Source organism: Chelonus insularis, unplaced genomic scaffold (assembly GCF_013357705.1).
Source record: "Chelonus insularis isolate UGA/USDA-ARS -01 unplaced genomic scaffold, ASM1335770v1 contig_121_pilon, whole genome shotgun sequence".
Lineage (NCBI taxonomy): Eukaryota > Metazoa > Arthropoda > Insecta > Hymenoptera > Braconidae > Chelonus > Chelonus insularis.
In genome coordinates this window covers 444,445-472,120 of record NW_023276363.1, presented here as the reverse complement: position 1 = coordinate 472,120, position 27,676 = coordinate 444,445, and the positions used below count along the sequence as shown (strand labels likewise).

Below are 27,676 nucleotides of genomic sequence, written 5' to 3'. Positions count from 1 at the left end.
AATTTATATGATTATCAACAATGATTTATAATATCGATAAAACCATTTTTATTGCAATTTATGAAATTGTTCAAAAATTTTTTGTATAGACAAAAAGGTATATGCTGGAAGCGTAATAGAGTTATTTTTATTATTGGTGGTATTTGTGGTTATTATTTTCAGCCCTTTTTTCTTAGTGTACGAAATAAATCACCCAACAATATATAACATTTTCATTGTACGAAACCTTTTTTTATGCATGAATACATGGACGCAAGTTCATTAATTCATTTTGGTATTTTTACTAATGTCACATATGAACAAAAAAATTTAATCTTTAATTACTTTAAACCATTTTCATTATATCATTTTCAATTAATGTTATTTAAAAAATATATCTCTTATAATAAAGCTATTCAACTATTTTTATCAACAAAAACTACTGATAATTAAAAAATTGATTTTCTAATCAAAGTCAAAATATTATTCACCGTTATTATTATTCAATTTTGTAGAATTACAAGATACTTCTCCTCGAACAACCAATATCAAACTTATTGAATGATAAAATTAATGTTAGAATGATATGTAGCTCTATTGAGATCTGTAAATTTTGTTGAAAGTACATTCGAATCGAGCAACTATGTAGCATCGAATGTACCGCAAAATTGAGTTACAGGAACGTAATTTTGTTAGCAGATAGTTTCTGTAGCATGAAATACACAAGAGAAAAAATTAACCTGCCTTTTTTCAACACTGATAAGAAATTTAATTCTCTATCAGAATAAAAATATATATATATATATATTTCCGTTCGTAAAATTCGATTTTCTATTAATAAAAATTTTAGATTCGACTCTTTTTTCTAATCGTTGAGCTTCGTTCAAACATCGCTTCTCTTTTTTAATCGGTTTAACCTTTCACAGCAATCTTGTTAAACTAATTTAAATTGTAGATGTCAGGCCAATAGAATTTCCTTTCGAGGAGAGACCAGTTAGTGTGTACAGCAAAAAATATATATTGAAACTTTCAACGAAACCCAAAGTTTTTGAATTTCCTTCTACCAACATTACATGGAGTTCCATTAAAACTCTGTCATTTACACAGTCAAAATATTATTTATTGCAATAAGGTTTATGATCACTATATAATCCATCACATTATTATTTTACCAGAGAAAATAATTCGTATAACTAATTATAAAAAGCAGTAGTGCAAATAAATATTAAGGATGACATTTTGAGAGACGTGAAATTGTGATAAAGCAAAAAAAAAAATGATAGATAATTTTAAAATATGATTATTTTAAATGGATGAAAATAATTTGAAAGAATGAAGATAAGTGTCTTGTAATAATAAGTAATGAAAATAAATAATTTAAGGTAGAACACGTAAGAGAAAAATGGACTCACCGAAACGGAGCGACACATGAGGAACTCACCGTGACAGCGGCCGGCGCGCGACTGTTCTCCTCACTTCCCTTACGATTAGATGGGCGCTACCCCGAAGTACACGGGGCGGATCTTTCCATACAGATTTTATTGTTCCACGTGCTCCGAGCGTTAATGCGCAGGCGATTCACGTGACATTCGAATTTTGCGGGAAACTGTGGTACACACAGGATACCTCAACATACATTTCATTGACTTTTATTATTTTTTTTTTTTTTATTACTAAAATTTTTATTTATTTGAGTAAAAATGACTTACCATGAAGCTTCTTATAATATTTTTCCAGCAATAATTTTTATCGCTATTACGTGGAGGCTACTTTGAGTACTTGCGTTGAAGTTGATCTGTAATAAAAATACTTTATTATTGAGAAAAGTCTAATAAAATTTTTATTGTGTTTCAAATGAAAAGAAAAAATATCGAAAATAAAACATGGATTTTATCTTTTGTTGATTTATCGATTTTACCTTGGTGGGAAAAAACCCTAGAATTTTGATATTCGTAGGAATATAAAACGATTCGTTCCACTAGTCTTTATTGGAGTCCTGATCAGGTAACTCAATACGAAGCGATTTAAAATTATAGCTTATCTTGAGTGAAGATTTAATTCCGATCGGCGTATCAAATTCGATTTATGTCGGTTCAGTTAGTATAATGCTGGTGAGTCGATTCTTTCGCTGATTTAGAATAGTTTATGAGGATATCAATTTCATAAATTAACGAATTTAATGTCTTGAGTACAAATAATTCAACTTAAATTGCTTGATTTTAACCGTAATACTCTTATTTATTGAGAAATACAATTAATCTTATGATTTAAGACTCTATTGATAAAAAGAAATTTCTTCGATTAATTTTTTATTATGTGGATGTTTCTTCAAAAAATGTCTCTGTGGTTCTTGAGAAAGGGAGTTGGAGTCTTAAAATAATTGCAGCATCTAAGAGATATTTTTTCTTAATGTATTAATAATTTTTAAATACGGACTATCCTAACGAAGAATAATGCTGAGTATATTTTTATAGTTATTAAACTGTATTACACGTTACATTATACACATTGAGGCTCAAAGTTACAGAAGAAGGTCGTTACAACGTTTATTTAATGGATAAAGTTATTTCTTGTCTGTAAGGAACTAAAATCGTTTGGAATATTACCTTTTTATAACTTTTCATTTTCTAGTTCATCATATATTTCACTTACCATTTTTTTTTTTAATTCTAAAAGGATTGTTCGATAAAATTTTAGCATTATTTTTTTTATTACATCACGTCTTTGGATAAATAAATGAACTTTTATAATGTTTTCAAAGTCATCTTCAATGTTATGTTGTTTCGGATGTGAATTTTACTGTCATGAAACGATATATTATTTGTTTAACGACTCTGTGTGTAGTTGGAACAACTCTAATTGAGCTGAATGTGATGCGTGATATTTCGCAAAAGTCGTAAAGTAACTGGACTACTTTTGTTATTTAATAGGTGAAACAGAAAAAAGAATATGAAATAGAACTCTTCAAATTTAAAGATGTTTATTTCAATTATTTACTTTTTATAGCTTTTTTCATTTTTAATTGGCAATTTTATTTGACTATGCACTTTATACAAAAATTTGCTGATTCGATGTTTTTTTCTATATAACAATTGAAGAAAATTTATGATTAATTTATATTATATAAATAAGAGTTTGATCATTGATGTGATTAATATTATGACTGAGCTATATAGTTGAGATTCAAACCATTTATTGCAAATAATTGCAGAATTTTAGTTAGTAAGCGGTTGCTGTAATGTCCGAGTGATGGCGGCAGTTTAGACTCGAGAATACTTGACTACAATACCATTTTATAGTAGAGAAAATGATCAATTAAAACATTTTTTAATAAATAATTTTCGCAACAATTAAATCTATTAAATATTCAGATAAAAATTTGTTAAAAATTTTATCAAATAATTACATGTTCGAGAGATCAAAATTAAAAAGTATTTTTTAAAAGTAGAATATTTGAATTATTTAACAAATTTTTTTTAAGCGTGAATAAAATTACCTCATATACTATTTTTGCAAAAAAGTAATATATTTTTTATGCATATAAATGGTTTAATATTTATCCAAATTGCTTTGATTTTATGTAAAATAAATTGATATTTAAAAAATCCTTTTGACCTGCGCTTACTTTAATAAAGCTTTATTTAATTTTTTCATCTGTTTATAAATAGATAGTTAATAATATATATTTTATAACCTAAAAATACAATAATTAATATCATATTGAATTAAACTCACACAGTCGAATATCATATGTAAATTTTAATATAATTACACATTTTAACCAGATTCAATATTGATTTTCGTGTAAAATGTGAACTTCAACATTATAGGAATACTAAAAGTCAAATCATGCAATATTGTGGTTACTTCAGTTTTATATAATTTTATCAATCGTCCAATGATGTTATTTGTTGTAATAATTATATCATTTCTTATCAGAATTTATTGAATACATCTATTGTTGGAATACAGACAACCACAGAGGACATTGCGAATTCGTTTACAGTGCGGATATTGCTAAATTTTACGTTTACATAAAATGTATGCATAATTATTCATCCATAATATAATAATAATATGGATGGACGATAACTCAGTGCCATTTTTTTATTCTGAACTAAGGGCAAATTTTTGCCAATAGTCATATCATACCAAGCTCTTTTCTAATTACTGCAGTCAAGCAACATTAAGCATGGATGGTACTTAAATTGGAGATCGCTTGGGGACACCATATGTTATTGACTTTTTTCTTTTGAACTCAGATTTGTAATATATTCGTATTAAAAAATAAATAAAAGCCAATAATTAACCTAATAATACACATTGTTTTAAATTAATATTCAGTAATTACTTTTGTCTGTTTTGTTACAGCATTCAGCTTTTTACTTTGAATTAATTTTTATATTCATAAAGTCTGTATCTACCATTATTATACTATCGACGTATGCTGAATCTTTTTTTCAAAGAAGAAAATAATTTTTTTTAACAATAGTTTTCAGATAAAATTATTTTTACATTTTTTTATTGGTGAAATTTTTTTTGAACATCAATTAAACACTTTGATACATCATTTCTATTTTGATACGGCCAATAAAATTTATCCTATATCCATGTTCACCGAGTGATTGATATCCATCACTAAACCATGAAGTAAAGAATGTTTTTACAAAACAGAAATTGATGTAGACAAATAATTTATTACTTAAGTTGTTATTTGATAAGAGAAACACATGATAAAGACTATTTTATTGTGACACGTACGATCGATAAAAATGTAAGAACCATTCAATTCTTTTAAATAACATCTCTGTTGTCAGCTGAATACTTTAACGTATTTATGAATCGATAAAGTACAAAAGAATTTTTTCCCTGTTACATAATTTCTGTATGAATTTTCAATTTTTTCCGGATACAAGTATGTATAAAAAGACTGAACATTTTTTAATAATATTCAGTGCAGTGTGAAAAATCTTACAAAAGGCAAGTTTCTTTAGACGAAAAGAAATCAACAAATTACAATGCAGACGAAACTTTTTGTATTTTTTGCTTTCTTGGCATTTTGTCATGTAAGTATACATTTTTTCATATTAACTCATATAACAATTTTCTTTATCATTACTCATAAAATATTTTATGGCTGGAGGCTGATTGAAATTGAAAATATCAACGTTCGATAGACATAGGGGAAAGTTGGTTAAATTGAATCCCCTAAGGAAGAAGTGAACGTAAAAACTCACTATTAAAGGAATCATCAACTTATTTTTTCATGCAATCCTACCACTGAATCACAATACACGGAAAAAAATATCTGTCACAGCAACAGATTTTTGGTTTACTGATACAGATTTTTTTTCTGTATGCTTAGCAAAAAATATGTGTAGGTGCTACAATTTTAGTCTGTAATTATAAGAATAGAAAAAGATGTTGCAACTATAGTAATAATCTATAGAGAGTGAAAAAATAATTTTTCGATCAAACGATATTTGTTTATAAAAATAATCATTTGAATGCTAAATGTTTTATACACCTGATAATTTTTAATGTTTTATATCAAGTTAACTGGATGAAGTTGATACTCTTAACTCTTTTTGTATAATATCGACACCAGTTTTAAAAAGAATAATTTCACATGTTTGTGATTTTCGCTAAAGGCTTTTCATTTTCAAACGAAAAAAAGGGATTGTAAAAACAACACATATTCTGTCAGTTAATTTGTATGATTTTTTTCTTGGAATAATGAAAAAACACGTAATTTTATCAGAGAAAATTCAAATGTCATTTAAACTCGTAATTCTCAGTTTTTAGTTTATATTAAAATGAATGCAATGGACATAAAAGTAATAACCTTGTAAACAATAATTCTCCTGATGATTGTATTTATATTTACAACAGTTTTTTTTGTTGTAATTACAAACTAAAGTTGTAGAAAATATTCGAACACATTCAATCAATTTTTTCATTCTCCATTAAAACGACGAATAATCAACTTTCATTGGATTACCAATAGTAGTCAAATAATTTATACTGATCGTCCTTTTTATATCTCTAAAAGAAATATGTTCTTTTTAAAATTCAGTATTAAAGCAATTATTCCAATTTCACTAATTAAATTTACAAGAAAATTCTTCGGCTATATGCAATTATGTATAATTTTTAAAAAAATCAGAATAATAATTTTTTTATTTAATCCCATCCGAATACTGTAAAATACAATTTTATTTGACATTTTCAATCTTTTATAGAACGTAACATGATTCTTTTATTTCTTTTTTTTTCAACAATGCATATCTTTAATCAATGAAAATTTTATCGTTCTTTTTTATTTTAAAACCATGTAATAAAATAGAAAAAAATCGTTGTATGTTATAGAGAAAGTAAATCTACCGTATCATTCATAATATTTTATCACTCTCAGACTCACAAAAGGAAATATTTATTTAACTGAAGTAAACGTTAACATTTACTTTGATAATTATCATCAAAATGAATTTTCCTGTTAAGGTATCATACTGTGACACAGTAGCAACTACAGAACCAGCTGCACCTTCAGACGATGTTAAAAAAATGCTAGAACAGCTTCAACAAGGATATACTTCAACATTAGATACAATTCGTGGTAGTCTTGAACAAGTGAGCGAATTAAATGTGACATTAAAATAGCGATAATCATCAATTATAAAATTTGATATTTTTTAATTCAAGGTATTCAAAGCTGATGCAATTTTAAATATAACAAATTCTATTATTAAAAATACCTCCTTGAATGCTCAACAAGTACAAGAAATTGTACAAAAAACGTTCCAAATGCTGCAGGAAAATGTCCAGTCTACATTCAATTCGGTATTTTTCATTAAAATAATCACAATTAAATATAATTATTAGCGATATTAATTACAAGTAATTCTATTGGCTCAGGTGAAACTTCCTAAGTTTGAATTTGGAGGTGAAATAATGCAACCCGCAGAAACATTTTCTACTATACTGAAGAACGTTTTTTCATTCTCAAAGACATTTGGAACTAACAATCAACCAGCAGCTGCAGCTCCTGCACTTCCAAAAGAATAATTACTGATATTGATAACTATTCCTATTGACAAAAAAATGTTTAATGTGTAGTATAAAAATTATTAGAAATAGATGGAATCAATTTAAATGATATTGTTTGAGTGTTAAAAAAGCTTTTCTGATAAAAACACTACTTGAAATAGTTTTATGCACATAAAAATAGTAAATATGCATGGATGACTTTTTAATTAATAAAAAAATTGTGCTTATAAAATTGTTGTGATAAATTTGTGCAAATAATCAATCATAAAATTCAATTTAGGATTAGACTGCATACGTTTGAATATGCGGTTAGTTTGTCTGCATAATATATATATTTTTGTCAACATAAGGTCGTTTACAGCGACGCACATAAAATGTTTATACACTGTGCACCGTAAGCTCGAGTACTCTTTTGACAGCGTTTCGCCAAATGTGGCGTTTTGTAGAAGACGTGCTTGCACGTCTATGCAACTGTTGTATATTTACAAAGACTAAGAGTTACAACGCATCGCTATGTTTCTTTCATCCTTTTAAATAACTGCTCACTTCACACTTTCTGGTATATTCACATTCAATGCAGAACAGTTATTTATCTACATGTTTTGCTATTTCAAGAAAGTGAAATAAACTCCAAGATTAAAATAAAATTCTAAACGGTTAAATTCTAAGATACATTTTCTTCGGAATAGTTTTCAGACAAAAGTTATCATTCATTTCAAAATAATTAAATAAATTGTCATAAAATAAAATAAATACACGTGCAAAAATGATTTCGATTTCTAGAAATGTACAGTTTAAAGAACTACTGTTCTGTATCACAAGACTGTCACAAAAGGATTGAACAAAAGGTAGAGATAGTAAAGGAGGACAAGAGAAAGGAAGCGAAAATTCAATGAAATCCTTGTCCTAATCGATCTGAGAAATTTACGAGGCAGTAGGACAACCTGGTAGAGGATTTGAATAATGATAAGAAAGGAAATCAGAATAATCTTTTATCATTTCGAAAATATATCAATGTTCTTCAGAAAAGATCAAAAAATTAATGAGCAATATTATATATATATTTTTTCTTACTTCAATTGAAGAACTCAACTTACTTCAATTACTTGGGAATACAGTTGACAAATCCTTTTCAGCATACTATAAATCAAAGACTAACGTAATTTTTTATTTTGTAAGGAAGAATATCATTTTAAAGATAATTTGATGAAATATTTTATAACAACAATACTCATTTTTTCAAACTTGTAAATTCATAGAAAACAATTTTTTTAAGACTCAAATGTCTTCAATTAGTTATATTTAGACTTGAAGAAGAGATTCGTATTGTTATTATAATTATTTCTGAATAATTTATTTCAATTGCTTCAGAGTACTTACCAATTATAACGTTCGTCCTTATCAAATGCATTCAATGCATAAGTAATTTTAGTGGCCAATAAATCTCTCTTGTGCAAAAAAGAGAAGGTGAATGTCACCTTATTGAGCTGATGCAATTTTATTTCTATATTGACTATTCCCATAAAAAATTTTTTTTTATATGATTGAACACATCTTTTTAAAAAAAAGTTGCAAATGTACGGTGTAATTGAATCTAAATAATCGGAAAATTTTTTTTCATTCAATAACATTATTTTGTTCGGCTCCTCTGAATTGATAAATAATTGACAAAATATTTTTTTTTTTTGCTATTGATAAATAAAACTCTGGACTAAAAAATTGAAATTGCAAATTTTTTTTTTTAATGGTTTTGTATTATTTAATAAAGAATTCGAGTGAGTATTTGTATTTTAGTCTGATGCAATGTTATTCCATTATTAGCCAGCTCGTCTGTAATAAATTTGTTGTATTATAAAGTATTTCGTGTTTTTAAATTTGACTAGAGTTTGAAATAAAACTATTTTATTTGTCATAAAAAAATGTCCAACCATTCGTTTCAAATTGAAAATTTTATGTTGAGTAAATTTTTCTTTTTGAAGAAAGCAATGGGTTACAGCTGTTAGACACAAACAAAATCCATCAGGAAATCTTTCTCAGGTTATTTAGTAATTGTAAAAATAAAACATTTAATGTTCCATTAGAAGTGTTTTCTGATGCAATGTTGTCGTTTAGCGAATAATAACTCGATCGAACTAACCTCTCCCTGGAGACAAGTTTATACATTCAAACTAAGACATAATGAACATTGAAAGAAAAGTGATGTGATTGTCAAAACCCACTGATATAAATACTGGCAAAAACCTATGGACAGATATCAGTTTTCCACTGCAGTTCTTACTGAAGTACCAGTGAAGAAACAATCCACAATCATCACCATGAAACTCTTGGTAATGTATTATTAAATATATTATAAAAATTTTATTATTAAATATATTATAAAAAATTTTTTCATATCAATATAATCGTAATTGCATCAATGATAATTAATCGACACTTTCTCCAGGCTTTCTTATTCATCGTCGTTGCCGCTTTGGCTTTTGCCGATGCTAACCCTGGTGCTCCTCTTTGGGCTCCTGCAGTCCCCACTGTTGTGAAGACGATTCAACCTGCTGTCGTCGCACCCGCTCGTAAGTTTTTTCAATCATGTTTTTTATAACTTCTTGATTTATTTAGCCAAAAAAAATAGAAACTATATCGAAGATAATTTTTTCAACTATGACGAATCTTATTGAAATGTACTCTCTTAATGTTAAATATATTTTTATAAGCGTGCTATTATTAATATTTATATTAATAATATTATTGTTAATATTTATTTTATTTTTTTAACAGCCGTTCTTATTAGCAAACCACTTTTGGCAACTGGTTGGACTGGTAACGCCTGGGCCGGAAACGCTTGGGGAGGCAAAGCTATTTTGGGTTAGATGATAATTACAATAATAAATTTAAATTAAACAAAAGTTTCCCAAATTTAAAAATTGTTTCAAATTATAACCCGTAATTATTTCTTTTATTCACTGATGCTTTGTAATTTGGTTTTTTTTAAATAAATTGATAATTAAAAAATATTTTACTCTGTATTTTTATTCACCTGTACTCTGATAACATATTTATTCCTATTATTTAAATTGTACTAGTCATTTATTTAATTAAAATTTATATGAGAATTATATTATAAAATAAGTGATAGCAAATAATTTATAAACTAGTTAAGTTTTCAATTGACTTTAATAGCCAATGGCATATAATTAATTGTATTGATTAGTACACATAACATAATTCTAAAGATTCACTAAACAAATTTTATTATTGGTTGTTTCCATGCAATTTAACACCTGAAAAAGCTTTTAAGTTCATTATATCATGGTTTCTATTTAATTATTATAACCTTTGGGTGAATTATATAATGTTAATGAATTGAGTTTGATATGTTATTGAAACAACACTTAAAAAATATCATCTATTTTCATATCCAGACCTTTATGAAAAAATAAAAGTTTGGGAGAATAAAATGATAACATCGTATGCATGAAAAGTTTGTGACAAAGGAATATCAATGATCACTGATGACATTATTTTAAATAAAGCCAGATTTTTATCATTTTTATTCAGCTCATTTATTCAATTATATGTCAATAGAATAGAAATTGATATTCATTCAGAATAGTATCTATAGATTATTCACAGTAAAGAGTAAATTAAAAGTAAAGTACAATCGTGATCAGTAGGACAGAAAAGAAGAAAGAAAGAGAATTCTCAGCTAGCCTGAAGATATGGAAATCTATCGAAAGAAGAAAGTTTGAGGTAGATTGCTAAAACTTATCGAGGTGCTGGGTCATCTGATAGACAAAAGAATTGATCGTACAAATGCAATAGAATGCTTCAAAGAGTCATTATAACTTTGTAATGAGTAAGTTGGAATAAGTAGTCGGTATTCATGCAGCTGTGATAAAATTTATTGTTTACGGAAGTAAGTTTCTTAAAACAATGATGTACGACAGTATCTTGATGTTTAGATTCCTTGAACAAATTACAATTTTCTAGTTCCAATTATGATATTAAAACTGCTTTAATGGCTTGTAATTTACTTTTAATGCCATAAACCTCCAGCAGAAATCAAACCAGCAGGTCCAGCTACTACAGCAGCTCCTAAAATAAATTGTCTAATTAGCTAAACAATTTCTACAACTTACAACTAGAGAATTTTTTTGGGTGATTATATTATTACTCGTACCGGGGTGGCCACCAACAATAGCAGCATGTCCGGCAGATGGTCCAACAACAGCAGTGTGTCCACCAGAGGGTCCAACAACAGCAGCACTTCCTGCATGAGGTCCCACCACAGCAGCAGAACCACCAACGGGTCCAACAACGGCAGCAGAACCTGCAGCAGGTCCAACCACAGCAACGGATGGAGAAACAGGTCCTACTAAAGCAGAACCGTGGACTCCAAGAGCTGGAGCCCAGCCCAGACCACCTAATACGACTCCATTATGTCCCCATCCCCATCCAAGTGAGCGACGTTGACGTTCTGGACTAGCAGAGATTGCCACGATGAGGGCAGCAGCAAGGACAATCTAATTATTATTAATTAAAGTAATTAATTTTATTGGATCAATAAAATAATAATACATAAAAAATAATTACATACTGCAAATTTCATGATTGAAATATAAGTTTGATGAGCTCTTAAAGTGTTTGTATCGGCTAATAGAAGAGAACTGATGTCAAACCCTCAGACTCGGTGGCTTTTTATATTAACTAACGGTGCTATTGAAAACACGACAGACCTTCAACCCTGTTTAAAAGTCAATATTGTGATTAAAATAGGTGTGGTTAACGGAATTGAAAACATAACAGAAAATCCCGGAACTTTGTGCTGTTTTACTGCATTCTTTATTAATAGATGTAGAATTGGTATTATTTTTTTATTAATGACAAAGGTAACCATAAGCACTAGTTTTTTGCGGTTGAATATATTTTATCGATTGTTTTATTATTATTATTTTTTGTAATACTATCACTTCACACCTTTCAAGTTTTTTTTAAGAACGAAGAAAAAATATGAGCAAAAAAAGCTTTGCCTCTCGTTAAAAGGCTTTATTTTAAAATAAAGCGTGCACTCTTTCCTAGCTTTCTTTAGTTTTCTCTCTATCTCAGTGACTTTTAACTGGCCATATTTTTACTCAAATGAAATTTGTAGTTAAATAAGATTGAGAAAATTGTTTTAAAAATATGTAAATCGATTCTATGTAGTAATTATATAAAAGTAAATTCATTTTCGTCATACCTGCGCGGAAAGTTCACTTTTCCATTAGAGAGGGGTTGAACTTTCCACACAGGTATGACGAAAAATCATATTCAGCCCTAAGGAGAACAATTAGACTAGCTTAAACCACGTGTTTACCACCCTCGCCTTCGGCTCGGGTTGTAATTTTACACGTGGTTCAAGCTAGACTACTTTCCCTCCGTAGGTGTGAAATATACTATTTCGTTTTAAAATAACAAAAATTAACTGAACCTTTTAGACTATGACTAGAGAGTATCGAATAAAAATGTCTTATTTTTAACTTATAGTTTTATAAAATGTATTTAAGGCCAGTATAACGAAATGCTTTATTTTGAGGAAGTATTTATAATTTAATTCAGTGATTAAATTAAAATATATTTATTACTAATTTATGTAATGATAATAGAAATTAAATCAATATAAAGACGAACGTAATATTGTGAAGTGTCTATAGACATACTATGTAGAGAGCTAGGGCATTAAATTTAATTCAAAAAGCCATGCATTTACATTTGAGCGACTAAATGTATTTCAGTATGAGCTTTAAACACCAGTGACATATATTTGTGGATTTGTGCTACTCTCATGGTATGTTTAATTTTTGACAAAAGCTTTCGTTGATTATTGTAGTTTGTGGACTTGATATTAAATACTAGAGAATGTGTCTCTTATATAACATTTAATTCATTTACTAATTTCTTAATATTTTTACATTCATACATGAATACTTTATAGATAGAAAACTTTTGATGTTTTTTATTTTATCATTCATTCAGTAATTAAAGAAAGAAAAAGAATTTTCTTTCTGAACAAAATAAGTTAAAAAAAATTTTATAATTGAATGATTGTTGTTCAATAGCTTAAAAAAACATGGAAAAATAAAATACAGAAAACTGATTTTAGTTTTAACTTTAAACTCGAGTGAATATTGTTTCACTACAATTCAATAACTATAAAGAACATTAAATTGTGTAGTAGGAATTATACAAAGAATAAAAAGTTGTAGTTTGGTAATAAATCAATTTTTCTTTTATTTAAAGATTTTTTTACATAGAGGAAACGGGGGAGTTAACAGAATCGAAAAGGACAGTGTTGAGAGAGCCGATAACAGAATGTACAGAACATTCACCAGTGTGCCAGATGTCCGTGTGCTCCAGCAATTACAGCACCATGTCCGAGACCATGCGTGGAAATAGATGCTCCATCAGGACCGGCAACAACAACCGAGCCATGTCCTCCGTGGAGAGCAGCAGGTCCGACTAGACCGGAAGCAACCACTGCTCCGGGTCCATTATGCCATCCAAGATCCCATGCGGCTAACGGACATATCAATTTCACATTAAATATTCAATAGTTTTTTACCCTTCGATCAAAAAGTTTCAATAACAAACGCTTACAAAGACCAAGAGATGGCTCAGAGACAAGAGTGGCTCCGGCAGTGGATCCAATAACAGCAGAAGGTCCAGCAACTGATCCAGAAACTACAGCAGAGCCAGCTACAGCCCCAGACACATGAGCTGGTCCAACTACTGGTCCTGAAAGACCAGCATGGCCCACAACTGGTCCCGCTAGAGCAGCTCCTGCTCCAAGGTGTGGACCTGCTAATCCTAGACCATGAAGAAGACTACTTGGAGCAGCGGAAACAGCAGAAGCTACAGCAGCTAAGACAATCTAAAGAAACGAATTACATCTTAGACCAATGATATCTCTTTATTTTAATTTTTTTATTAATTAAAAATGTTTTAATTATTTCAAATAATAATTGATCTCTAGGTCATAATGATCTTACCAAGTACTTCATGATGAGATTTAGTGGGTAATTAGCTCAACTGAGATATTGTTGAACGACTGACAAGACAACTCGATTACAAAGCTTTTATAAGTCGATTTATCCTTGATCTAACCTTCTAGCGATAGTATCATTGTTTTAATCTGTCGAGAGAAATGTCATACATCAGTAATTATCCTTGTTGCATGATAGTAAAAGTGAAACCGTTTGAAGGCATTGACATTTTTTTACATTTATAATTACATGTTGATTTTCTTCGACTCCGGAAATAATATAATTTATTCATTTTTTTTATATTGGCTAAAAATAGGAAGCTTTTGACTGCAGCTTTTTTGATAAAATTTGAATGGAACACACGAGAATATCAACAATTCATTTATATTTCGCGGTGAAAAACATATTGCATAAAAAATATGTTGCATTTTATGTCTCGGTTGTTATCGGTAGCAGAATTAGTTTCAATTATACTTTTATACCGCTTCTAACTTTTAAAGCAACCGAGTGTAGACAATCCAATTAAACACTTTGTTTGGATATTCTATAAAAAATATTACTCATATTATTTCCAGGATATGAATCAAATGATTTCATCAAAATTTACACACATGCTTGATTGAAAATTTCTTCTGGAATAATTTAAATAAAAGTTTGCTTTGCTAATTGATAAATCACCAAAATAAAGTGAATAATAAATTGATTAAATTTTAAACATTCATGGAAATTTTAATAAAATTAAATAATATTATTTACTTTGCTAATGTGTGGTTATTGATGTACATAACAATTCAATAATTAAAACCAAGTTCTTTCAACTATAAACCACTCACTATAGAAAAAAATGTTGATTCTTTTTTGTTAACTCATGAAATAAATGTTTTTATATTTGTAATGTATAGAACTAAAGTAAAGTAGTAAAAAAAAAAATTATAAACAAGCTTTTAATATTTTTTAATCAGAGTACAAAACATAGTAAATAAAAGAAAGATAATAATATAATAACAAACGAAAAGGAAAACAATAGCTTTTACAAGGAACTACATATTTTATATGATGAATTCATTTATTTTGAAAAAAACTTAACATAAATTTTGTCGTTTTTTTAAGAATGTAAAAAGAAAAATTTTGTTTCAACTGAATCATGTCAGACGTTGGAAATTTGATCTCATTATTTTCTTTTGTTTAATTTTAATATATTCGCTTCTGTTTCTTGTATACAGTTCTGCTAAAATATCTATGCTTGAGTAAATAAATAAATAAAATTTTTTTGATAGATATACACTCTAAGCTGAAAATGACAATTTCCTCTTACATAAATAAACAAGCTTACTGAAGACTAATTAAATTGTAGAGATACATAGAGACTTATGAATTAAATCGTTTATTCAACATTTATTATTTCATTTTTATAAACTCCTCATTTGTTAATAATTTTAAAAATATTTAATTTAGAGAATTTATTTCATGTTTTAGTATTCCAAGTGATAAAATTTTTTCAATTTGTGTGCTTTTAATTTAAAATAATAATTATTGGTGATGATTGGTTTAAAATATAAAATTAAATTGAAAAGCATATAAATAATTGATAAAATAAATTTTTTATGTTATTAATTTTTTATTTGCAAAAAAAAATTGATACACATTTTGAAAAAATATTTGTTATATACAAGTAGCGAGGTATATATTCCAAATTATACAAAAAAGAGGTAAAATATACGGAGATCATGAGTCGTATTTAATATGAGGTCGATAAGTGGTAGTCGAGTAAATTCCGGGTTGTCGAAGTCTATCGAAATGATTAATGCCCCCACCATCTATGTCCATGCCCGTAACCTCCTCCAGCAACAATACTTCCAGAGGGTCCAGCCACAACTGCTGGGAGTGCAGCAGGACCAGAGATAGCAGCATGACCTAATACAGGACCAGCCAGTACAGCTCCATGAGCACCATGAGCTGCTGTAAAATATAAAATTAAATATAAATCAACTAATCTTAAAAGATTTATATTCTACAACATGACAATAAGACTAACGTACCTAGTCCATTCCATCCGTATCCAAGACCATAACCGTAACCAGGTTCAACAACAGCAGTACCACCAACAACGCTACCAGAAACAACTGATGGTCCAGCAACTGATCCAGTTACGACTGCACCTCCATCAACAGCACCAGAAATTCTAGCTGGTCCAGCAACAGGTCCTGAAAGGGCGGCAGGTCCAACTGCTGGTCCAGCAAGACCAGCTGCTCCAAGAACAGGTCCAGCTAAGCCGACTCCATGACCATACAAGAGACCTGATGGAGCTGAAGCCACAACTGACACGCAGACGGCCAAGAATGATACAATTTTATACATGATTATTAAAAGTATAGTAACTGACTATGTCTCTATTGACAGATCGCGATGATGTGATGTTGTCTAGCAAAACGTACCAGCTTTTATAGTCCGTCAGTTATGTGCTTGGTGATTTTATTGCAGTTCCTTACAGGGCGGGGCAGGACACGCCAAACATTCTCAATCTCGCCCGTGCACTACCGGGGGATTTATCAACGCTAAGTCACTGAAAGCATTGTAACTCTGTTGGTTGTTGATGTCTATTACTAAGGTGTGACATACGAGATGCATATATTTAATAGCTTCGCGCTAAATCTGCCACTGCTGAGGGTCATACCGCACATTTGTTCTATACTCAACGACAAATACTTCAGCAATATCCGTTACTAAGTGAGAGTCGTGGTCAACATCCGCTTGTGGTTGTAATCATTGCCACTGAAGGACACTAGTCCTTTTGAATTTTGGTTTCTGTCCAAAATAAAACACAACAACATATAACCACACACTCAATGCATTTCCATTTAATTATTTTTAATTAATTGATAAGTTGAAATTGTTTCTATTCAATTATTTAGAAGCTGAATCAATTGTATTGATTATATCGAATTATTTATGTTTTAGGAAAGAATGAAATGAACAAAAGGCTGTTTTTATATACCATTATGTTGATTAAATGACTCTTATTAATTTTAATTATAAAAAAATTTAAAAGCATGTGTAGGTATGTTTTTGCAATTAAGCAAGTGATGTGAAGTGCATTGTATACCCGATTAGGTCAGGCATGCAATTATTTTAGCTTCTATAAAAAGTTTTACAACAGATTTGAAAAAAAAAAAAAAACATTTTTAATTTAGTGCAGGACTTTCAGGAGTTTCAGTATAAAAAATGTTGATGAATAATTTAATTTTTGTACTCATTGAGATGTAGACTAAGAACATAAATAAAGATAAGTTTAGAGAGTGGGTAAATGATGTTATCGATTCATGGATGTATTCGAAAATTATCATAATATTTGGCATAATATGCCTCTAGGGTGATTTTACCTTTTCATTAGAATGCATGATTGTGCTGTGCAATATGAAATTATTAAAATTGCTCCGAGCAATAGGCGAATTTAACAAGATATAATTAATTCAATTGGATTCTTATTGAAATTTGATTAGTTTGTCAGCATATTACACACATGAAAATGATTGTGATCTATCGAAAGCTTTTTGAAATATGAATTTATATAAATAACATGATAATTTATCTTTCTCACTATATTTTTTATTATTTTCATTGATTATATATGAATATAAATGTTTTATTCAGATATCGAAAAATACTCAGGGGATATTCAGTAGCCAATAAATTTAGGTGAGTACAATTATTGTGACATCTGGGAATTTTGTTCTACATTCTAACGGAGATGGATCGAACTCTTGGGACGATAAAAAATTCCAAATGTACATGTGTGTGATTCAATAGGATTCTAACCAAGTGAAAATTTTCTCTGGTAATTCTAATGACAATTTACAGTTATTTGTCTATGAAAATTATTGTACCGATTAATCTCAGAAATTAGACCATCGATAGTTTGAATGAACCTTAATTATTTCAATTAAACAATTATAAAGTAACAATTTTTCTTTGGTGAATATTTTTATAAAAATTCACTATATTTTGGAAAATTAATTTTGATAACGTTTATTATTATTATCTATAAAACTAGAATATGAAATTTTTATTTGAACTCTGTAACTACCTGTGGGATTCAATAGCGCATTATGATCCTTTTGGAGCAAATTAGCTGCAGGAGAATTTAATCATTGATCCACAATAGAAATTGTTGACTTTAGATGTAATAGAATGTTTAGTGAAACCTACTTATCATCTATTTTCATTGCTATTATGTTTTTGATATTTATAGAGTAATGTTGCGTAAAATGTAAATAACAGTGTATTGTACTGAATAATTTTTCTTTTCTTACAATTGATATTTCTAGTTTTCACCTTTGTGTAGGTATTAGAGGACAATTTCAACAACCCACGTTTCTGTTGCAGTATAAAGGTTTCTTTCCAATCGCCTTGGCTGACAATCTTTGCCCAGTACCAGAACACAGCTGGAAATCTTATTTACTTGAAGATTTTCGCTAGCTGTTCTTCTTATTACCCAAAACTGTAATGATGGTGGCAACCGAAGAGGTAAGTTTAAAGAAGAATATTAGATTGTAACAAAACCAGAACCAACCGAATAATTCACTAGGTATATGTTTCTATATAAGAATAGATATCTTCTTATTAATATGTTAGTCAGAGTAGATTGAAATTATAATAATTAAGTTTCAACTTAATTTCAGATAAATTTAATCGTTGCATGAATCAAACGATTGTAAATTGAAATTAAAAGTCGTTAGTAGAAGCTGCATGTTAATTTTGCTTCGCATAGTAATTTGGTCCCCACTATTGAGCTTTTATTTCTTTTTACTGTGGCTAGCTCGTATCAATTATCGGGTCACTCACCCTCCTCTTTTTCTCAACATCGATGCTCGCATCAGAATATCGTTCCAAGAGTATTTTAATAGTCATTCAAATAGGATTGTATTGACCACAAATTTGTATGATCGATAACTTGATCAATCCCATCCAATAGTCAATAATATTATTTACTAGGTGTTCAATTGGAAGTAGACTAGTTTTTTATACTTATCCAAATAACTTAAATGTATCAATCACGTCTAAAAAGCCATTTATTTTATTGTAAAATCATCAACCATTTACATTCAGAAGAATACAATTTTTATGCTCTTCCATTCAATGTTTGTTGAGAATAGATGAAATTTTGGTACGAACTTATGAGAAAGCATGAACGAGAAAAGGAAAACAAGAGTTATCGAGCGTGAATAAGATTGTCAACGATCATATATAAACAGTGAAAAGTTAATAAATGAAGCAGTCATCTGGATTTGTTGATATTTCATTCATACATGTATTTATTCAATTGATATTTTACCCAGCATTACCGCTTTGCAGAATATTATTTTTTAATTTTATCATATTTGATGATATATTTTCTTGTAAACATGATATTCAATTGTAGATTATAATATGTTGGTAATTTATTTACAATGTAACGCTTCACACAATAGATTAATACTCGATTCATGCAAATAACAAGGAATATACTGGTTGATAGCATGGATGTTTATATTTGACCATCTTCAGAATGAGTCAATATCATAATATTTGTTTATTGTATTGATTATGACAGACAATGTAAATAGTTTCTATGGAGAATGCATCGGTAAAGAAGGAAAATAAAGCAAGTGTGAAGCTCTCGAGTTTTCAAAGAATTTACATCAGATTACAATCGTAGTTTAGAACTGTAGTTGTAAGGAAACAAGAAATATTAGACAGATATTTGCTGCTCATGGACTAATGTAACTTTATGGTCTCGTTAAATCTGTACTATAAGTTCTGAGTATATTTCTCCTATAGATATGCAAATGTATCTGCTTCTACTAGAATTGAATATGCCATATAATCTTTCCTTTGTTATAACGCACTTATATTAACTAGTAGCTTGATTTATTATCAAAAACTTAATGATTTCAAGGCAGAGTTAACTGCCAGCATACCAAATAAATTTCGTTAAATTTTTATCATTTAAAAAAATTATATTTAATTCTAATCCATGGAACATTGAAAATTAATTTATTATAAAAATAGATTACAGTTGATTATTAAGCTGTGCGAATTTCTTTTAACAAATTTTTAACAATTTTTAACAAAGTTCTGTGATACATAGATGTAATTACTTTTTAATTATGAATATTTAACTTGTTATTAAATTCGAGGTACATAGATATCAGCTTCTTACAAGCTGTGTGAATGTTAATTTGTACTAGAGATCATAAAAACTATATTTTTTCTGCTTTTTTGTTTACCAATGATGTCCATGGCTATAACCAGCATGCACAGCAGCACCATGGCCAGCACCATGAGCTGTAATCTTTCCGGAAGGTCCAGAAATCACAACATCACCAGCATGTGGACCCGAAACTGCAGCAGTACCTGAGTGAGGTCCTGATACAACTGTTCCATGAGTATGAGGTCCAGAAAGAATTGTACCATGAGTACCAGAGGCTACTACTCCATATGCTCCATGATTATATCCTAGAAAATAGTTGAACATATCAGCAAAAAAAATTTATTGGTTATCAATATTATTGATATTTAAATATAAATGTTAAAATATACCTCCAGCAAATCCTGCATGTCCGGCATAAGCACCATGTGCATATCCTCCATGATAAGCCCCATGACTGAATCCACCAAAGCCATATCCATGACCATAATCTCCATCATAACCTTCTACGTGTGCCGGGCCGGCTACAGAAGCTGTAACAGTAGCTGGACCTGCAACAGCTCCAGAAACATGTACAGGACCAGCGACAGAGCCAGATAAATGAGCTGGTCCAATCGCTGGACCGGCAAGAGCTGTTGCGCCCACGTGAGGACCAGCAAGACTAGCAGGCCCTAGAACTGGACCACCAAGAGCTACACCGTGGGCTCCATAGGCACCATATGCTCCATGGCCACTATAAGCTCCGTGAGCACCATATACTCCATGTCCACCATAACCGCCATAAACTGCACCCCGGCGAACCCGTGGATAAGCAGTAACGATGCCAATAAAAGCCAAAAGAATGAGCTGTGAAAACACATAAATGGAGTAAGTGAATATTTGGTTTATTAATTATTTCACGATAACTTTTGTGTCACAAATTAACAAAAAATGGATTTTACACTCAAGTTGATCTACTAGTACTTACAAAAGCCTTCATTTTGCTGGCTGTTATGATAGAATGTGACTGCAGACGCTCCGATTGTAGCTTATATACCTACACCTCTAGGATGTTGACCGCACCTTGGTTGATCCTTAGAAACCATGATTGTTGATGGGAGTCTAATTCTTTCGTAAGAATATGCCACACCCAATAGTCTGGTGCATCAAGATCTATGATTTGGTGTCCTTCAAAGTTCCAAGCAATATCATAGATTCTGATTTCTTCATTAACAATAGAGATCAGCCCGTAAATGGATGATAATCGATTGGTCAAGTCACGATTTTTCCACTGGATAATTTCTGACAATTACTTTCATTATTGCTATTTTTTGTTCCATCATTTTCACGTATTTCTTTCAGGTACAAAGTAGGTGTCTAATAATAATCGCAACGATCGATTCCCTATTTCACACGGTTCGTCAAGTACAGCAGCATCTGCAAAGGAAGCAAGAAATTGTGAAAGAAGGTGAGCGTGGGTTACGATGACTTTAAAAATCATTCTCTACAATTAACTCTACTAGGTCGTGGCGAGGTCCCAGTTTGACTCTATCTCGCGAACTCGACCTTTAAGATTCACATTGCGAAAGTTCACAAATGCCAAAGTGTTTGATATTTTTCAAAGTTATTACAGTTTTTATTTAATTATGTAATACTAGGGTATCTGTAATGTTTATTCATTGTCATACTCAATAATCATTATGATACTCTATTATTGATGATTGAAATTTTTTTTTTATTTCTATTATTTATAAAAGAATTGAAAGTAACAAATGATCCAGCATTTGTACATGAATTGTGTTAATCGCAGGACTGACATTTACATTATTGTTTGTAAACGCGGCAATTTAATGGTGCAATGAGATTATGGGAGCACTATGTCCCCTTCCATTGCATTCTTAATGAAGGGCATTTGATTTTTTCATAATCTGAATTAAAGTTCTCACCACCAACAATTTTTATTACTAGCCACCTTTGAACCTGCAATTGTTTTCAAATTATTGATTATTAAATGTTTGATATACCTTCATGAAAATGATCCATCTCTTATTAAATTTTTAATAAGAATAATTTTATTGAAAAAATTTCTCGAGTACTCGGATAAAAATTATTCTATAACGTTTTAAAAATGCTTCAAACTATCATTTATTTCTAAAGAATAATCAAATGCTGGTGAAGTAAGAAGTAATACAAAAATTGTCAAGAAAGCTATTATGATATTGATAGCATAATTAAAATAAATATTAAATGAAGTTTTATCATTATCACATTATTTAAAAGCATCTTAATTGCATATTTTTTATATATATTCATTTTGATTTAAATTCAATAAAATGTCAGACATTACAGTTCGTTAATATTTATATTCAATTTCCATTCATCAAATATCTATCAACGATCAAAGATGCTTGGATTTGACTGAGTATTTCCAGATGATAATTGTTTCTCATGCATCTTAAATAACATTAGATGACCTTACCATTGCACTTGGTTTATACGGAAGTTGTGAGAGAACTCAAGTTGCAAGTGTATACGACATAATTTAAAACGAATGGTATTATAAACTAAGAAATAGTCTATTTCCTATATCTCATTAACTTCCGTATTAGTTATATAAAGAGTCAGATTAAAATTAAAATGAATATTTATACTTTATAATGCAATTCCAGTCAACTCACCACTAACAATAAATTGCAGATACAGAAAGTTTTCGGTGAAAAGAGTGGAGAATTATCACTTCTTAGCTCAATCATTCAAATTTAAAAACGAAAATTTTTTTGGCTTTACATAGAATAGATAACGATGGTGATAAATATGAGATAATCATGTGTGCGCTTGCCTGGAGCAGAACTCGCAATTATCCTCTGACTTTCGAGTGGGTCGTTGTTATAACCGTGGAATGAAAATTATGAGGACCGTCTATTATTGAACAATCAGTTCAAAAGTACGCGTTGAAAAGTTAATTAATGAGGAGTTAAATTGGAAAAACTAAAATATTGAAGTGAAAAAGAATTGTGAGAAAATTGAGAGCATTAAAACAAAGAAATTTAATCTTTATAAAATTCTATTCAAGTCGTAACCTTCTTTGGAATAAAATTATTGTTACTTCTTACGCTATAATCTATAGATATAAAATATTGTTTTCGTAAGAGAGTCTTTGTATTTTTTGTAGGGTACTCTGCAATAAGCCATGGGAAAATTATTTCATATCCAATGTATCGAAGCTATCAGCAACGTATTCACAATGGAGATTGAAGAGGAAATAAGATCAAATGAATGTTGGTTTATATTGGCCACCGTAATATTGAAATCCATCAAGTCAATACTAGTAAGTATATCTTGCCAGAGTATCAATAATTTTTTCTAATTATCAATTTCTTTTGAATGAATCGAATGATGATTGAAGGAGTTGATTCGAGAGAATTGGACTGATTTCTTGCCATTGTTGATGGTGCAGCGAAAGACAATGCATCGATATGTGCTGATCAGCATGATAAAATAAATTGAGAGGAGAATGGAAGATCCAATGTGAGACAGAACAGATGTGAGTTTTAAATACTGATGCTTTATTTTATATAAAGTATTGTATAAATGTATAAACGCTATAAATACGTGGTATCTATCTATGGTGGTGGTGGGGTGCTAGTCGTGATCGTAAAGAACGGGTATGACGAGGGCGGGCGGGGTCGAGGGCCGGCAACGGCGTGCCATCTATATACATTGATTCACTCACAGGAACGGCTGACCTACCACAATCACCGGTCTCCTTTGCTACATTACACAGACATACATCTGCATATATGGTATACGTAGTTAAACATGATGCGCGCTTGTGTGTATATATCTATATATATGTATGTATGTATATAAAAAGTAGAAGAGAAATAGTGGGTAGAATTATATATATATATAGATACATTATATATATATATAAAAAATAAGAAGACATGACGAATATGTAATAAAAAATATGTATGCTTAGGTGCGGCAGTGAGTATTACAACTATAAGACAACTGTTTTTTAGGCAGCGGTCTCTTCAAAGGATAGTCTATGTAAGTGAGTGCATCGGCCTTTAGATGTTGATGGATGTAAGTCAAGGGCTAGTCCCAACGTGGATGTTCAACAAAACAGAACGGATCTCAGTTGGTGGTGATGCGCCAAAGCTTATCCACTCAGCCGATACCGATCCAGATGTCCTCATGCTGCTAGTTGTTTTGATTGAAGTAATAAATGTTGACGATGTTTTTGATGAATGACATGAATCGGCTTGGATTGTAGCGGTGCTGTTGTAGATTGATTTGGCTGACTTATCTCACTATTGACTGAATGTTCGTATGACTATTCCTTGGTTGCCGTGCTCCAAGATTGTATGAAGCTTTGGGAAGATGTACGCGCAGAGGATTAGTTGATCGGTATGGTTGTGGTGAGTTTGCCGCCGTCGCCGAGCCGAGATCGCTGGGGTCCTTAACGTCTTACCAGTGTCCTCCGTGACCGGCGGGGATGATAGCTCCGTGAGAGCCAAGACCGGCGTGGATGGCGCCAGATGGTCCGTTGATTACGGCAACACCGGCATCATGTCCGCCAATACCTCCAGCGATTCCTGGACCACCTCCGATGACGGCAATGGCACCAGCACCACCTCGGAGTCCACCAAGACCTGTTTAATTAATTTTTTATTAATAATTTATCATTATAAACAATTGGTATTCTCAGATGATTGAGATGATACACACCGGCACCTCCAAGACCAGCTCCGAAAGCACCACCGGGAGCGGCAGCAGCAGCAGAGCCAGAGCTTCCATCGTCACCGTTGATTCCACCGGATCCAGCGTAGAAGGCAACACCTCCGTAGCTTGGTCCGACAAGGCTAGCGGTAGCTTGGGATGGTCCAACAAGGGTGGCAGTTCCTTGGGATGGTCCTACAAGGGTGGATGGGCCAGCAGCAGGTCCAACAAGACTGGATGGTCCGGTACGGGGTCCTCCTACGGATTTGGCTCCTTCTTGGGGTCCAACGAGGTCAGATGGTCCACTTTGTGGTCCTACGTTAGCCTTGGGTCCTTCAGCGGGTCCAATGTCTGACCTGCCACCGGCAACTCCTCCAGAAACAATTTGTTGAACTCCAGCAGCTCCAGCAGCAGCGGCAGCACCAGCGGCATAGCTGGCACCAAGACCGCCAGATCCCAAGCTGGAAGCTCCACCCTGGAGAGAGTGAGCAGTTCCGGCACCAGCGGCAAGACCACCGCTAAGTCCGGCTCCTCCGTGTCCGGCGAATCCATAACCGCCTCCGTAGCCTCCGTGGCCGTAACCACCGTAGCCTCCGTGAGCGATTCCGGCACGGGCTGCTGCCACGGCCAAGCAGGCGAACACAATCTGCAGAATTATAGAAAATATCTTTTTTATTCAACACTTTCCATAAATATTACACACGCGATATTAATTCAGCCGATTTCCTTTCCAATCAGTTATTTATTAACTTTAATGAGTAACGATAACTTTCTAGTACTTGAAGTAACAATTCAGAATGTCCGATCTGATTACAGGAAGCTGTGAAGGTATCATAGACGTAACGTCGTAAGTCTTGAGCGCGCAAACAACCGATTATGGTCTAACGCTTACTACTCTCGAGGCTCGGGTGGTGCATAACCATTCAGCTTTCACTTTTGATGTGTAGCAATAGTGTGTTACGAATAATATCCGGCGTGTTTGAGGAAACTAAGTTAGAAAGACTCAACACAACAAATGCTAAAATATTCTATCGATAATTATATTGCTTGACTCAAGAATTTAACTATCATTATCTTCGTGAAATTTCAAATGTGTTCAGTAAATTACGTTTGTCCTTTAAATTTTATCGACGCGGAATTGCCAACTCAAGTCGTTATGTCATAAAAGGCGTAATGAGCTAGAGTAAGTACCAGTGAAAATTTATACAACGTGCATGATGCGGTTACGTTTCATAATTGGAGTGATAGTATAAACCCGATTGCATTTTCACATAGTCTACAGCATCGTTGACCGGATTGTCCGAATCCGTATTAGGCTAAAAATTCTTCCTGGCCCATTGCGTTAGACAAGTACCGAGAAAAACTAGGTTGATTAGTGACAACGTAATCGTCTGTAGTCTGCAAATTCGTAATTGATTAGCCGTTTAAAAATATTTTCTAAATTCCGACTAATTTTACCAATTAATGATTTCATTTTACGAAATTCATTGTTTTAAGTTCAAATTTCTCGAAAAGTAAATCAGTTTAATACCGTCAGCAAATAAAAGCAATATATTAATGTGTGCGTTCTAAGTAGGGAAATGCGTATGAGAGACTGTCACGGTCGACTTGCGAGAAGTTACAGTGAGACGACAGTGGAACAGTAAATTATATATTTTAAACTTGCTTTCACGTTTATCAAGACCTCTTTGAATATATTCAATTAAATAGATCGCGATTTAATTTAACGAGTTGTAAGAAAACTAAAAAATTTATGCGAAATTTTACTATAAAATTCGAATCATGGTTTCGTTTATGACTTTGAAATTGTAATTAAAAAAGTGCCGAGTAATTGATCGTGATTGATGATAGAAAATAAGAAGGTGATGTTAGAGAACTAGTGAGTTGAATAAAATAAGTGTTAATGTATGACGGTTAGATATATTACTCCTGGTTATTTTTCTTTGTTGAAAATCAAATAATGATTGCAGTTAAAAATATTTGTTGCAAAGAATTTAAATATTTTAGAACAATTATCAGACAAAATAATGAAAAATGTTAATGTATTAAAACGAAATATTCAATGAAAAATAATCTAAGAGTTATGAAAAAATGATATTTTATAAAGTATTAATATATTCAAGTGAAAAAAAGAATGAATTGTAATTGAAATAGCAAGAAATTTAGACAGTGAAAGTAGAGTATGAATAATTGGACAAAAGACTTTTAGTAAAAAGCTCTGTGACCACCCAAATACTCACAAAGGTCTTCATGTTTGATGTGTGTATGGTGGGTTGGTAGTCCGGTGAATGACTGACTTGGGCTGGGTCGGCGGTCCTTATATACGCCTAAGTCTACTCTGACCACGCTCCACAATCACCATCCTTTCGAAAGCCGTGCACCTCCACCCTCCTCTCCCCCAAGAAAAACTATAATCCTCAGTTGCCGATGGTTGTCTTGAGTGGAAAGGGGGAAAGTGACGCACGGGGTGGACTTCTAGATAGGCCAGCCACTGCTTCGTCTCGGTAAAGTTATTTCTCCCCTGCCCTCGCACTTCGCAACGTCGCCTCCTCTTTCTCTCCCCCACGAGAAAACCCGAGAACACCGTACCAAGTGCACCAGGTACCGGGTTACCTGGTCACCTACGATATTCTTGCGGGTGTGGTACGTTAGTATGACACCAAATAATCATCTATTCTAAGGATTCATTTTGAACAGGTGGAATCATTGAAAATGATACCATTGTGTCTCTTGTAATTGTGTCTTT

The 27,676-nt window shown here is 31.3% G+C and overlaps 6 protein-coding genes across 10 annotated transcripts in view; 1 reads left to right on the top strand and 5 right to left on the bottom strand.

Annotated features, from left to right (window-relative positions):
• The window catches only part of LOC118065678 (glutamate receptor ionotropic, kainate 2-like), a 52,383-nt gene extending 50,946 nt beyond the window's left edge, over positions 1-1,437 (bottom strand). For all 4 annotated transcript variants that reach the window (XR_004690184.1, XM_035081116.1, XM_035081122.1 and 1 more), the window contains exon 1: positions 1,392-1,437. The gene's annotated coding sequence lies outside the window, so the exon portion shown is untranslated. The remainder of the gene's footprint in view (positions 1-1,391) is intronic.
• Positions 1,438-4,909: 3,472 nt separating this feature from the next.
• On the top strand, positions 4,910-7,137 carry LOC118066473 (uncharacterized). Its single transcript, XM_035082523.1, has 4 exons — positions 4,910-5,045; positions 6,481-6,609; positions 6,682-6,819; positions 6,895-7,137. Exons 1-4 carry the CDS (start codon positions 4,998-5,000, stop codon positions 7,042-7,044), a joined length of 465 nt encoding a protein of 154 aa, XP_034938414.1. The 5' UTR covers positions 4,910-4,997; the 3' UTR covers positions 7,045-7,137.
• Positions 7,138-10,900: 3,763 nt separating this feature from the next.
• On the bottom strand, positions 10,901-14,096 carry LOC118065642 (mucin-19-like). The gene is made up of 6 exons (XM_035081072.1): positions 14,046-14,096; positions 13,654-13,927; positions 13,386-13,572; positions 11,618-11,687; positions 11,201-11,543; positions 10,901-11,115 (listed from the first exon to the last, which is right to left on the bottom strand). The coding sequence occupies exons 1-6, from the start codon at positions 14,055-14,057 to the stop codon at positions 11,057-11,059; spliced, it is 945 nt and encodes a 314-aa protein (XP_034936963.1). The 5' UTR covers positions 14,058-14,096; the 3' UTR covers positions 10,901-11,056.
• A 1,541-nt stretch (positions 14,097-15,637) lies between these two features.
• LOC118065740 (fibroin heavy chain-like) lies at positions 15,638-16,467 on the bottom strand. Of its 2 annotated transcripts, none has more exons than XM_035081224.1 (2): positions 16,079-16,467; positions 15,638-15,998 (listed from the first exon to the last, which is right to left on the bottom strand). In XM_035081224.1, the coding sequence occupies exons 1-2, from the start codon at positions 16,395-16,397 to the stop codon at positions 15,841-15,843; spliced, it is 477 nt and encodes a 158-aa protein (XP_034937115.1). In that variant the 5' UTR covers positions 16,398-16,467; the 3' UTR covers positions 15,638-15,840. The 2 variants fall into 2 exon arrangements, with proteins under 2 accessions (XP_034937115.1, XP_034937121.1); XM_035081230.1 differs by having other exon boundaries at positions 15,638-15,995.
• Positions 16,468-19,585: 3,118 nt separating this feature from the next.
• On the bottom strand, positions 19,586-21,274 carry LOC118065733 (cuticle protein 65-like). Its single transcript, XM_035081213.1, has 3 exons — positions 21,194-21,274; positions 20,619-21,072; positions 19,586-20,534 (listed from the first exon to the last, which is right to left on the bottom strand). Exons 1-3 carry the CDS (start codon positions 21,203-21,205, stop codon positions 20,302-20,304), a joined length of 699 nt encoding a protein of 232 aa, XP_034937104.1. The 5' UTR covers positions 21,206-21,274; the 3' UTR covers positions 19,586-20,301.
• Positions 21,275-23,750: 2,476 nt separating this feature from the next.
• LOC118065726 (spidroin-1-like) lies at positions 23,751-27,310 on the bottom strand. Its single transcript, XM_035081200.1, has 3 exons — positions 27,171-27,310; positions 24,940-25,576; positions 23,751-24,863 (listed from the first exon to the last, which is right to left on the bottom strand). Exons 1-3 carry the CDS (start codon positions 27,180-27,182, stop codon positions 24,679-24,681), a joined length of 834 nt encoding a protein of 277 aa, XP_034937091.1. The 5' UTR covers positions 27,183-27,310; the 3' UTR covers positions 23,751-24,678.
• Positions 27,311-27,676: the final 366 nt, after the last annotated feature.